The 14,612-nt window shown below is 40.4% G+C and overlaps 1 protein-coding gene across 4 annotated transcripts in view; it reads left to right on the top strand.

The window, feature by feature from the left end:
• KCNIP4 (potassium voltage-gated channel interacting protein 4) overlaps positions 1-14,612 on the top strand; it is a gene marked incomplete at its 5' end in the record, with an annotated part of 828,309 nt that overhangs the window by 450,918 nt on the left and 362,779 nt on the right. The window contains one exon of one of the 4 annotated variants that reach the window (XM_081132592.1): positions 9,039-9,605. The exons of the other annotated variants lie outside the window; for them this stretch is intronic. Coding sequence (XP_080988718.1) covers positions 9,506-9,605 — 100 coding nt within the window. Of the gene's footprint in view, positions 1-9,038; positions 9,606-14,612 lie in introns of those variants that run through there. 4 annotated transcript variants of the gene reach the window in all.

Here is a 14,612-nt window from a genome sequence, read left to right as displayed (position 1 = left end):
TAATTGTCAAGTAGGTTGTTCTCTATAACTTTACATATTTTGTATTTCTTTTGTAAAACAAAATAAAAACCAATTTTATACTCTACTATAATGAGGATGTATAACATGTCAACTAGGATGAGGTATAATTTGTTGGAAGGAAAATATTTGGAATGAAATACAACTAAATATATATCTGCAACTAAGAATTATATTAAGCAGGGCTAAAATCTTTAGAAATTGTCTTGGGTATAATGATCACATAAATAATCCTGTTTCAATTATTTGAGTCTTACATGATTTTATAATAAATGAATTATGCATCAGACAACTTTGTGTCTTCTGTTACTTTTATGGTATTGATTTAGATAAAGATTACCTCTGTCTAAGTAATGGGAAAGGGCTCCATGTGGCTGCTGTTTTTTGTTTTTTATTAGATATCAAACTGAAACATCTACTTTATCTAAATCAACTTCACACATCTGAACATTGGTTTCCATCATTTGCATTTATTACACTTCGCTTGGTTATTAAGATAGCTGCGTATCAGTGTTGTCCCTCACTTAAGTGATTATATCTGGAGCCAAAAAGAGGGTGTTCCAGGGATAGATTCAAGACAGGAGCTAGGATATGGAGCAATGCAGAGAAGTACAGAAAGGTTCATAGTTCTATCTCCATTTAAGGGTCAGTCATTAAAAATTACTTTGACATGTGCACTGTTGGTGGGAATGCAGACTGGTGCAGCCACTGTGGAAAGCAGTATAGAGCTATTTCAAAAAATTAAAAATTGAACTGCTTTATGAAACAGTGATTCCACTTCTGGAAATTTGTCAGAAGAAACCCGAAACAAATTAGAGCGTATGCACCCCTATGTTCATCGCAGTTATTTACAGTAGCCAAGATTTGGAAGCAGCACAAGTGCCCATCAGTAGATGAGTGGATAAAAAGCTATGGGACATTTACGCAGTGGAATACTACGCAGCTATAAAGAAGAAGAAAATCTTACCCTTTGCTACAGCATGGATGGACCTGGAGAGCATTATGCTAAGTGAAGAAGCCAGTCAGGGAAAGACAAGTACCATATTATATCACTCAACAAACAAAATAAATTAACAAGTACCATATGATTTCACTAACAAACAAAATGAACTAACAAACAAAATAGAAACAGACTCATAGATTGAGAGCAGGCTAACAGCTATTGTGGGGCTGGGAGAGGGGATGGAGCTATTGAGCAAAAAAGAAAAAAAAATTCATGTTCATGGACAACATTGTGGTAACTGCTTGGGGGGGTGGCTCAAGCGAGATGGAAGAGGGTATGGGGGGATAAATGGTGATGGACGTTGACTTGACTTGGGGCAGTGAACACACAATACAGTGTACAGATGATGTGTTGCAGAATTGTGCACCTGAAACCTGTATAATTTTGTTAACCAGTGTCACCCCAATAAATTCAATTAAAAAAAATACATTGACAACATAGAATGGAAACTTGTATCTATTCACCAACAATTTAAAAATATCTTACTTCTAATAGAAGAAAAAACTTTCTCAAGAAGTTGGAGAAACTGATAGAGCCCCTGTCTATTCTTAACCATGTGCATTTAGAAAATGTGTGACTCTCGGCTAGTTTTTAATAAGCTGGGGAAATGTCTCCCTGGAGGCTGTGTTACCTGCTGGGTGAGAGTGTGTGAGCAGATGAATGCAGCGTTTCTCATGGTGTGGTCCAGAGAAGTCCTGCACCGGAATATTTGATAAAAATAGAGACTCACAGACTCTGCTCAAGACCTACTAAATCAGAATCTTTGGAGAGGGTCTAAAGATTCATTTCTCAGAAGATCTCTAAGTAATTCTAATGTACACTTAATTTTCAGCACCACCAGTAAATGTATATGTACCTAGTTTACATATGTACTTATGTAGAAAAGTTTAAGGGTTCTCTGTTCTCTCTTGCCAGCGTTGGATAATATTGCTCTTATTTATAACCCCGCCCCATTTATCTCTGGTCCTGGAAGGATGCGCTAAAGTAGCTTCCAAGTGTTTCTGAGTCATGGCCTATTGTCCTCCACATAACTCCCTTCACCCACTGAGCAGTCGCCTTTCCTCGTCATCCTGAGGGCAAGGTCGCCTGGTGAAGCGTGGTGTAGTGTTGCTTTCTTACCACTGAGGGAGTAGTCTACTCAAGGGATGTTGAGTGTGATAGGCGGGTGGCTGATGAGACTGATGGGGCGATGGAATATGTCCTTGAACATGAATTCCCCCAGCAGATGACAGGACTCTGAAAGTCGGCTGAGCCTGTCAAGCCTGTGGTCTGAGGCTACATCGCATACCTCATTGGATACTAGATACCTCATCGTATCTACTCACCCTGTGAAGTGTTCCAGGTGGGATGTGACTAAGATGTTCTCAAAAACCAATGCCCAGGAAAGTTATTTCAACGACATTTACATTTCTTTTCTTTGCAACAGGGATGCCTAGATTTGCATTTTTCTTAAGAAGGGCAATTTAAAAGTTAAGGCATTAAAGTGAGTAAATTTTCCCATATTACCTATGGTGAGGTTGGGGTACTCTTGACGGGTGGATGTGAGCAATGTGTTTTCTTTAGAATCCCAAGTTAATTGAAGATACCCTACTCCTCCTTGTCCACGAGGTGGCTGGGAATAATAATAGTACTTAGCTAATGGAGTTGTTCCTGGGATTTACTGATATAATTCATGTAAAGCAATTAGAACAGTGTGTGATGTGTAGCAAGGGCTCAATCAGTAATAACAATAATAGGTACCATTTATTGAGCATTTACAACTTGACAGCCTCTGTTCTAAGTGCTTTGAATGAATCATCTCAGCAATTTGCTCCAAGTCATGAAGCTCTAAAGTAGCAGACTGAAGATTTGAACCCAAGCATGTTCCTAACCTCTGCATCATCTGCCACTTTCATAAATGTGGGTCATCATTTCTTTGCATTATTACTGAAGTACAGTTCTCACTTGATGCCTTACTGCTTGGTTTTATTTTGAGATTCATTCTGAAGGGCCGAATATCCTAGTCACTCAATCAGAGGGTTTAGCCAGGCTTCTACTTGGATTGAGTAACTGCCAGAGGAGGGGTATGAGTTGGAGGCTGATGCTCATTTCATGTCAGAATGGAAATGGAGAGAAGAAACTTCATGGGGGCATCAGAGCAAGTGATTGGTTGGATCTGAGTGTTTTCCAGGCTCTGGGTGAATTCTCTGGAAAGACTAGTCTTACTTTCTACTGGTCATGTAATGCAGACTGCTCTGGGTATTAAAAAAAAGAAAAAGCCACCTAATATCCGTATAGTTGCATCTTCCCACCTCCAACTGCCATTTAGCCTGAGTGGGGTCCCCCACTCTCATGGTACTTTCCATACCCCCCCAGAGGCTTTTGTGCCAGATGCTGCTGTGGGTGGTAGTGGTTTGCAATTTCATCTAAAGCACCCTCTGATCAAGAGCTCTGGAGTCAGACCTGAGTTCAAATCTTGGGTGGGATATTTTCTGGTATAGTCCACTAAGCCTCTGTTCCTCCATTTCCCCTTGTGATAGTAAGAGTATCTATAACTGGGTGTGCTCATTTTTCTGGGGACAGGCCAAGAGAGATTTTTTGTAGCTACAGAGCCTGGGTGACTCACCAAAGTTGCTTTGTTGGACCTTCTTTTAAATGGTAGCATCTGGAAATCTGGCCACTTTCAAGTCTTTCACATGGGAATTCTCCTGTCAGTGTACAGCTAACTGGCTTCTGATGCTTAGGGACATGGGTAATTTACTAACTCTTGCCATGCTCCTGTTTCTTCATCTGTAAGATGAGAGTGAAAACCTTTATCTTCTTCAAACAGTGGCTGTGAGGTGGGACAGTTGGTGTGCTTAGCCTAGTGCTTGGCAAAGTATGTACCCTGGGAAATGCAGGTATCATTCACAAATGTTACAGCATGTAACCCTCATGACACCCTCAGAGATGTATAGTGGCCCCATTTTTAAGACCAGCAAACTGAGGTTTAGAAAATTTAAGTAACTCAGATGTGATCAAAGATCTGGTCTCTTCTTTCTATCAGTCACTCTAGTAATTTGTCTTCCAAAAGGGAATGCTAGCCCTGGCCGGTGTGGCCGTTGGTCGGGTGTCATCCCGTGCATGCCACTTGGTTCAATTCCCAGTAGGGGTTGTGCAGGGGACAGTTGATCTATATTTTGCTCTCACGCTGATGTTCCTCTGTCTCTCCTTCTCCCTTCCTCTTTCTCTCTAAAAATCAATGAAAAAATATTTTTTTAAAGGGAATGCTAGGCTCTGAATGGAAGAAAGACATCGGATTAATGCTTTAATCTGATTCTAAGCTATGACTGAAAGCTAAGAGTTATTGACAAAGCCACTCTGCCTATTTAGAATACAATGGTCTTTCAGAGGGAAATCAAAGGATAGGCGTGCATGCTCTCCCAGCTCCTTCTCACCGTCCACGCCAGTGGTGTTTAGGTATTTTGGATGGGGAGACCCACCCTGATGCCTTCCTTGTATTGCTTTCCCTGGTGGCATCATCTGCAACTACAAATCATACTGACATTAAACTCAGAGGGAAGTGAATGACCCCCACGTTCCAGTGGGCAGTGCCCATGGCTCACCTTAAAGAGAGGTGTGAGGGTCACCTGTGCTGTTGTGCTGGCTTTCTCGGCACGGGGAAGTGGCCAGAGACCTTGCCACGGTCCATGGGCCCTCTGGATAAAGGGGAATGAGGTCCTGGCAGATGAGTGAGAGAGCAGGTGGCGTTGTAGGCTAGGTGACAGCATCAGTTACATTGTTCATGCAACAGCTAGTCACTGCCTTTTAAGTTCAGGCACTATTCTAAGTTCAAGGCAATCCCAGTGAATAACATTGGAAAACATCTCTGCCTTCATAGGCACAAGGTTATATTCTGACAGGAGACGATATCATATAAACAGGTAAACAAATATCCATGTCAGGTGGTGACAGTGCTTTGGAGGAAAGTAGCACTTGTGCAGAGGGGCAGTGACTCCAAGGTCCCCGGAAGATGTGGGTGGGGTTCTACACAGTGCAGTGAGTGATGGCCTCTCTGTGATGGGGATTTTGGAGCCGAGACCTACCTAAAGTCACTTATTGATGGAGTGATCTGAAAATAAGTGTTACAGTAAAGGGGACAGCAAGGGCAAAGGCCTGAGTTTAGGAGGTAAACAGTCTGAAAGGAAACCTCCCAGGCCCTGGGAGGAAAAATTCAGCTCCAAGGGACCCATAAGTGTAACTTCCAGACCAGGTGGAAAGACCCTCACTCTAGACTTTTCACTAGCAACATGCCTGCACCCAGTTCTCAACCCAACAACAACTTTGTTTTGTTTTAATAAAAATTGTATATATTTTAAAGTGTACAATATGGCATTTTATATACATTTACATAGTGAAATTATTACTATATTCAAACTAATTACCACATTCATCCCCTTACATAGTTATGTGTTTTGTTTTTTGGTCATGAGAATACCAGAAATCTGTCTTAGCAAATTTCAAAAATACACTATAGTATTACTAACTATAGTGAGCATGCTCTGCATTAAAACTCTCAAATTTATTCATGCTACATAACCACAACTTTGCACATTTTGACCATTTCCCCATTTGTCCCACCTTTCTGCCCTTGGTAACCACCATTCTACTCTCTGCATACATGAATTCAACTTTTTTAGGTTCACCATGTACGTGAGATCATGTAGTATTTTTCTTTCTGTGTTTGACTTATTTCTCTTAGCATTATGCCCTTCAGGTTTATCCATGTTGTCACAAGTGGCAGGATTTCCTTCTTTTTAAAGGCTGAATAATATTCCAGTGTGTGCGTGTATGTGTATCACAATTTCTCTATCCATTCACGCATCAACAGGTTGTTTCTATAGTTTTGCTATTTGAATAATGATGTAATAAACATGAAAGTGCAGGTATCTCTTCAAAGGACTCATTTCATATTCTTTGGATATATACCCAAAAGAGGGTTTGCTGAATATGTGATGATTCTATTTATAATTTTTGAGGAAACATCATACTGTTTTCCACAATGGTGGTACTAATTTAGATTCTCACTAACGGTTCATAAAAGTTCCCTCTCTCTTCTACATTCTTGCCAACATTTATCTTTTATCATTTTTTCTTTTCATTAAATTTCTTGGGGTGACATTGGTTAATAAGATTATATAGGTTTCAAGTGTACATTTCTATGATGCATGACCTTCATGTTGCATTGTGTGTACACCACGCAAAGTCAAACCATCTCCCGTCACCCAGCTATTCTAATAGGTGTGAGGGGATATTTCACTGTACCTTAGATTTGCATTGCCCTGATGACTAATGATGTTGAACAACTTTTCATGTACCTGTTGGCCATTTGCCTGTCTTCTTGGAAAAAGTTTATTCATGACTTTTCACCATTTTTAAATCAAGTTACTTGATTTTTTGCTATTGAGTTCCTTATATTATTTTGGATATTGACCACTTACCAGATATACGGTTTGAAAATATTTTCTCCCATTCTACAGGCTGCATTTTTATTTTGTTGATGGTTTCCTTAGCTGTGCAGAAGCTTTTTAGTTTGATATAGGCCAACTTGTTTATTTTTACTTTTGTTGCTAGGACATCAACTTTAAATGTGAATACGAAGGACCTCATCATTGACTTTCATTTATGGGGCAAGTTCAAGGACTTCCTCAGGTCAAAAAAACAGTAAAATCCCTTCTGGAGACCAGAGGCTGATGTGCGTTTAAGCATGAATAAGCCTATGCATAAGTGGGCAGGAAGGCCCATGAATTCAATTAACTACTAGTTTGGAATCTTCTCATGTTGCAGAGTTACAGGTGCTAATGGATTAATCAGAATGTCACAAAGCAGTCTGGGAGCATCATTTTGGTGATAACCTTCATTCCTGGGCTGATAAATATTTATGCCAGTGTTTGGGTATTTAAGTTGATTAAAGCTGTGGAATAATGGGCTTTGAATTGCACAAATCAGTGTTTGAATCTTGATCCCATCGCTCACGCACCAGCAGCAGGACCTTGAGGCTACTAGTTAAACTCTGAGGCCTAGTGTTTCTCTGTAAGTCTTATCTAATTATACCTAACTTCAGAGAGACTAAAAGGGAAAAGCAATGAGTGCAAAGCATCTGGTGTGTGGTAATTAATTAATGGTGACTATTGTTATCCAACAAGTCCGTATCCCATAGATCTGCAAAGTATGATGTGCCCTCCATGGAGGCAGACGGGAACATAAAGGAGAGGAAGGCATGGTTTCTGCCCTCTAGAAACTTAACCTTAAGTGTGAAGTATTGCACCCAAGTAACTATAATGTAATATATCATAAGAGGAAAAAATACTGTAAAAACAAAAAGCAAAAAAGAGACATTTTCTCCAGTTCTGCTTGGAGACGTTTCTTGGAAATGTTTTAGGATCTTGTGAGACAGATATGGTGTGGAAAGGATTTTTCAAATAGATACAGTGTTTTGAACAAAGCCTGGAGATGCAGGAGCTCAGTTCAGGGGCAGGAAACTGAGCTGTCGGATAGAGTGGATGGACAGAAGTAGGGCCATGAGGTGCAACCCTCAAGCTGACATCAGATGAAGGGGAGACCAGGATGCTGTTGAAAGGAGCTTGGATTTTATTCATAGGGAAATAGGGAGCCATGGAAAATTTTTGAATAAGGGAATGATAATATGAGGGCTGCATCCAGAATAATTACCCTGGCAACCCTGTGTGGTATCAATACAGCACAGCACGGAGAGACTTGTAATAAAAACAAGAGCTAGACCCAGCCGGGTGGCTCAGTTGGTTGGAGTGCTGTCCCATACACCAAAAGTTTGCAGGTTCGGTTCCTGGTCAAGGCTCATAACTAGGCTGTGGGTTTGATCCCTGGTTGGGGCATATACGGAGGCAACTGATCGGTGTTTCTCTCCCTCTCTCTTCCTTTCTCTAAAAATCAATAAAACATATCCTTGGATGAAAATTCAAAAACCAAACAAAACAAGAGCGAGTAGCGACTGAGCACTCACTCTGTTCTGAAAGTGTTACTCAATTACCTCAGCAGCGCGGTGAGCTAAGTGCCATTATCACGCCCTTTTTACAGGTGAGGACATTAAGGCATGGAGCTGTTGAGTATCTTACCCAAGGTCACACAGCTTATAAGAGATTCTAGACCTGAATCCAGGCATCCTGGCTCTGGGGTCTACCCTCGGAACCACCTCGTCACCCTGCCTCAAACGCCAGCCAGCCACTGGGGATGCCGGCTTCCCAGCCTGCTTCGCCTCTGCCTGATCTTTCTCACTCCTTGGTCCTCAGTTTACTCATCCATGAAATAAGGGCTTGAATTGGCTTTCTGAGATGCTTTCTAGCACTTTTGTAAAAAATTCTGTATTTTAATGTGTGCCTGACCTATTTGGGTGGGGTGGGGGGAATGATTGAGGAAGATAGAGACAGTAACTCCAAACAAAGTTTTGTTTCTGGTTCTTTTTTTTTGCCTTCAAACATTTTCTATGGCTCTAAATTTACTTAAATCAAGTTTCTTTAAAAAACATAGGAGGTGCACACTGAAAAAAAAAGTATATACTTTGGTGTATTGAATAGAAATGAACCAGTGCATAAGGTAGCTGCTAAACTCTACACATTACAAATAGTAAGAGTTTATTACTTATCCGTTTATTACCCTATCATTTGAAACCGTACGATAGTCACTATTCAGCCGGAACATTGGTTCACAGTGACTGACTGTGCAAAGGATAAGACAGCGCCTTGAGAAGAAGAAAGTCAGCATGCACTGACTGAAGCCTCATTTCTCTCTGTTTTCATCCAGTTGGGGACAAAAGACACTCTCTGCTTTTCCTGACTAGTCCCCAGTGTTTCGGAAGCAGCCGATTTCCAGCTGATACCCCGCCCCTTGGCATTCTCAGGTTCATCGCAAGACCCGGGGCTCTGGTCCCTGTCTGCAGCGGGAGGCCAGCCTTGGTTAGTTTCCGTTTCCAAGGCAACTGGCCAGCCCAACAAAGCCACCAGCAGCGCGGCACGGGCTGGCTGGACCCGGGGCCACCTAGCCATCGCTGCCACACGTCATGCTTCCTGGAGACCTTCTGGTGACCTCCCTGGTCTTCGGGTGATCTGCGTGTTACTTCATGCGTGGCTGTCTCTCTGTGTAAGAGTGATCACCCCCAGCAAGCAAATAATTCCGACAGGCTGACTTTTTCCGGCTGCTACTTCTGGCCTCTGCTCCTGTAGGCAGGATGGATGCATTTTCTCTCATTCACGCCCTTTCTCTCAGCCTCTCCATCTCGTCTCCCCCCTCCCTCTCTGGCTCTCCCTCTCTCTCTCTGGCTCGCTCTCTCTTTCTCTCTCTGGCTCTCTCTCCCTCTCTCTGGCTCTCCCTGGCTCTCCTCCCCTATTCCTCTGGCAGTAGCCTTCTTAATGTAGTTTAATGGCTTTACAAAGAAAGCCAGGCAGACAAGCACTTCTCACTGGCTGTTGTCGGACCATGACCTAGCTGACCATGAACTTGGAAGGGCTTGAAATGATAGCCGTTCTGATCGTCATTGTGCTTTTTGTTAAATTATTGGAACAGTTTGGGCTGATTGAAGCAGGTTTAGAAGGTAAGGGAGTGCTTTTTAGTGACTTCTAAAAATTATCTGTTTTGCAATAAAAATTTCTTAAGGGAATGTACGAGGCACCTGCAAGGAAATCAGAGAAACGTAACTCTGGGCTGGACATGAAGGGAGGCAAGTTGCTCAAGGTAGAGTCGATTAATAAGATAAACTTTTTGTAAGTTTCCGTAACGTTTCACAGCAAAAGAATGTGAAAACTATGAGCAATACTTTAAATCAGAATGTTAGAACCGAACCTGAGGGAATGAAAGGTTTTTAATTGGTGTGTCTGCTTATATTGAGAGCCTTTAATCCATCCTGATCTTAGGTTATTTTATCTGTTATCCCCTTTTATTGTATCAGCAAATTTTATTTGGATATATTGTAAGGTTCATCTGTTTGTTGCTATGCAAATGGATATACATTTATTATCATTTCTTATGGTTTAAGATTGGAGCCTAAGAATGACAAGCTTTTTATAAGGTTGTCTTGAGACGTATTTACAATGTTACCTATGTGACATCCTCAGGGAGAGTTTATGGGACACAGTCCCCAACTCACATGACAGACCTTAGCAGAGAATCCCAATAGCAAATTGTGTTTCAAGTGTTGCCGTTTATGTGTATCACAGGCTCTTCTCCTATTCTCCTTAACAACCATCTTTTGCTTTAAAAAAAACCAAATGTGTGCTTGCCTTTATCTTTTCCTGAATTAGAGGCTTCTTGGAGAGTCTGAGTAAATTTAGAATCTTGTTTTGTTGCTGCTCTGAACACATTCGGGAGTGTGTTTGCATACGGCTAGCGACTGTGTCTCTGAAGTTGTCAGAGCAGTTTTTAAACGCGCCCCTGGGTGATGTTTGGCGTCGTCGTGCTTTGATATTCTTCTTGCTTTAAATCTGAAACTTGAGTAAAAATGCAAATATGTCTGTTATAAGTGTCTCACATCTACAACTGATCTAGCCCTGCGGAGGCTGCCTGCCACATGAGGCGTGAGTGAGGCTGCACCTACACACAGCAAACATCAAATTATAGTAAGTGTGCCACTCGGATGTAGGTTACCAGAAACCGGCCTCTGTAACGCACTGTGCGCAGGAACGGTGGGCAGCGGGCTTTGTAAAGTGACGCTAAGTTAGTTTGCAGAATGCTTTTGCAGCCCTCGTTGATGGAAATCTTTGTCGTTCTGAAAAGAGGGCAATCTAAATTCTGGAAGTGCTGACTGCTCTTTAAAACTGACGTTATCTTCTGCGTTGTCACGATACCAGAACCGTGGCTTGGCGTCTTCTGTTCCCCAGTGGGTGGTGTTTTACCTGGCAGACGGGAGCGGGCCCCCCCATCCCAAGGCTCTGGTGTTTATTTTCTGAGGCTGCCAGTTCCATGGAGGGAGTCAGTATTCCCAGCTATTTGAGGGAGTTGTGCCTGATCTCATGGGTGATGTGTGGTCTTTCTTGAAACTCTTTTGCTGAGAGCTTTTATTCTGGGTGCTGTGAGGAAACCTACTCTAGTATTGGTTTTGTGTCAGGAGCAAAAATATTTACTCTCCCAAATGAGAGTGTGTGTTTCCTTCCTCGAAGGGCTACTAACCTGTATGGATTTTTTTTTTCCTTTTTGTTATTACTTGTACTCCAAACTGTACTGATTTTTATGAACCGTTTCTGTCTTGTGTTTTTTTATTTTACTATATCGGCATGTTCCAGGCCAACGCTGTACTACGGAGGGAAGGAGTGTTCTCTCTCAGAAACTTCAACATCGATACAGAGCTGATTTCCGGCATTTTTAGAAAGTGTTTTGAAATGCTAAAATGTTGATAATCAGTTTAAGGAGAAATTATATTTGATGTGTAAATGTTGATAGAGACAGAGAACAAAAATGCTTTCCGTCTTGAAGTTTGTATTAAGACTTATTTCCAAAGTGAGTGCTAGCATCGGAAAACCTTCAAAACTAGATTTAAGTTGTCCGCGTACTTTGCTTACCGGGGATAGAAAACAGAGGAACAGACTGAGTTGTTATAGTTCATTGTACACGGTTTGAACCTGTACATGAGAATATGCACTACCCTAAAGTCGTAGCCTAATTGTAATTACTGCAAAAGGTAAACATTTACTATCAAAAATAGCATCGTCATAAATTTTCTGAAGCTTCCTTAATAAGAAAAAAACTCCGATGCTCATTTTATTCAGATTTATTTTCCCATAGGCGTGCCCTTCCTCCCCCACCATTTTACATATGAGAGTTGGAAATAATCATCTTTTTCACCTGTCTTATTTGTCTGCTCAAGTGTCCCGGTAAAGAAATTTGAGTATTAAGTAGAAAAATGTAGACCTAGATTAAAACCCTCTAAGGATGGTTTTGAAATTTTTTCCCTAAACAATAAACATTCTTGTCTAAGCTTAAAATTGTTTTACAGTGAAGTTATCATTTCAAATGTAATTTTTATTTTTGTGTTACTGTATGTACAATATGCATTACGTTCTCAAAGGCACATATAACACTGTGCTTTCATGATGTAGTTATTATCCAGTTTTAAATATATAGAGAATAAATGCACTTCAAAATAAATCAGTGACTTTAAAGTCTGAAATTGCTTGCTTATCTTTGAGTACTTGGCATTCCCATTCTTTGCAGAAGACTGGGAAGTGGATCCTGGATGCCCTGGTTCCTTTTGATCTAGCCTAGGTCTGATCTGCATAAATACATAATGCTACACACAGATCCATGGCACGTATTTCTAAACAAAAAGAGTTGCACTTAGTGGGTGGCATTCTTGAACATGAGAAAATAAGAACAATAATTGGAGCACAGATTCTTACCCCTCTTCTGCTACTATCTTCCTTTCTAACCTCGATAAACCACTGTACTTCTTTAGTGGTTAAAATGAGAAAACTGGACATGATCATCTCTATGGAACTTTCCATTTCAAAAAGTCCAGGAGTCTATCAGGCAATGAAAGCTTGATGATTTATATAACACGTACCCTTTCTTAAGAAATAGGTATCAATGGCCTATTTTGGAATTGATATGCAGTGTAGCTATTGGACTAATCTCTCCTCTTCTCCCTTAGTGGGATAATTCATCATATCTCAGAGAGATTTTCATTGTATTTAAAGAGAATAGAAAAATGTCCTCTCCTGTAACTCTAAGATTTGACATTTGGGGCTACTATTCTAGGCATCCTTGTGATACAGTTTCTCAAAACTTACTTGGGGCTGCAATAACTATTAAATGTACCATGTTATAGTTTATTAACATTTCAAAGTTCGGTTGTTTTTGTTTTGGGGGGTTTGTTTGTTTTTGTTTTATTTTTTGTAATTCAGTTAAACTTCAATATGTTTTCTTTTGAAGAAAAGAAATCTTAACAGCAGGTCATTATGAATGCAAATAATAGTTTGAACTTGAGCAGAGTTTTGAGGATAACACATGATGCCCATGTTTTGAATTCACAGGCTCTCTCTACTAGTGAGGAGTGGAGGAAGCTCCAGAGTTAGTCTGGTTTCGAATACTAAAGCCTCACAACAGTCAATTGCTGCTTTTCCAGCTATAAAAATGAAAGTGGTTTTCGGTTAATGCATTCCAGGGAGAAATTGAATGAAAATTTTAATGGCAGAGCCATTTCATTATTTCTATATGCAACACTGGGCTATAAAAATATCTACTTTTCACCCAAATATGTATTAAATCATGCTGAAATAGTTACTGCATTAAGAAAGGACCCTCCTCCTCCCTACTACTAATCTTGGTGAAAGGCAAAATTTTACAGAAGTACAATAACACACATGACTTGAAAAAATCACTTTTATTGGTATTTGTCTTTGATAAAAGACAAAATGAAATCAACTGATAATCTAAGTCCTTTGTACACTATGCATTATGATTTTGGGGGGATTTATTTAGCTCACTTTATTTAGAAGATATCCATAATCCTGTGATTCAAGCTTCCTCACGAGTTCAAAACAAGGCATTATCCATATGCACAGAGATGGATCTTGGAACCCAAGATCTTAATTCTCCTGTGCTGTTGACAGAAGTGTGGATGTGTTGAGTCTGTAAATAAATTGGGCCAACTAGAAAACAGTGCTGTGTGTCCATCCCATGAGGTTTGTTTTTAAATTAATTTATTTTAAATATGTTTTTATTGATTTTAGAGAGAGAGAAGAAAGAGAGGGAGAGAGAGAGAGAGAGAGAGAGACATCAATGAGAGAGAACCATCAATCGGTTGCCTCCTGCACACCCCCCACTAGGAATTGAGCCTGTAATGGGGCATGTGCCCTGCCCTGGAATCTAACCTACGACTGCCCAGTGCATTGGGACAATGCCCAACCAATTGAGCCACTCCAACCAGGGCCCTTCCACAATATTTAATGAGGACCACAGGGCTGGAGATGACTGGAAGGGAGCTGTTATGTGATCTCAGATAGCTTAATTGGAATTCGAAAAGCAGACTCTCTTTTCATTCTCCCATAACTCTGCTTCCCCAAATACAATGGGATATGCAAGCTGATGTGTATATGAACCTTCTGAAAAGTATTTCTAAACTGCAATGCTTAAGAAATATAAAAATAATTATGGCGATATTAGAAAATTTACGCAAACTATCTTTAATGCCACCTGGGAATGGAATAAAGGGAATACCTATGCTATTTGCATTTCTTTAGTGTGTTTTATAGTTATATTTCCTTTATTTCAAGAACATTAATTCCTAAAAAGAGGCTCTTGGGGAAGAGGGCTTTGCATGTTCAGAGATTACACTCAGAGAATCCAGTTATTTTGCTTAGATTCTAATTACAGTTTTGCCTCTTAATAGTCATGTGATTTGGGGCTATTACTTGGCCTCTATAACCCTTATTTTTTAAATTCATAAAATAGAATAATGATAAATAATGTTAATATATTGCTTTATTGAAGATTACCTAGATATAAAGCATGTTGAACACAGTATAGTATTAAACTGTGTATTAAAGCGGTAAACATAGTGTAGCATTAGTATTGTTACAGCGATGCCTTACTTAACCTTCGCCATGGT

This window comes from Miniopterus schreibersii (genome assembly GCF_964146895.1).
Source record: "Miniopterus schreibersii genome assembly, chromosome: 1".
NCBI classification, from domain to species: Eukaryota; Metazoa; Chordata; class Mammalia; order Chiroptera; family Miniopteridae; genus Miniopterus; species Miniopterus schreibersii.
Note: the sequence above shows the minus strand (reverse complement) of the source record. Positions and strands in the feature narration are given on the sequence as shown.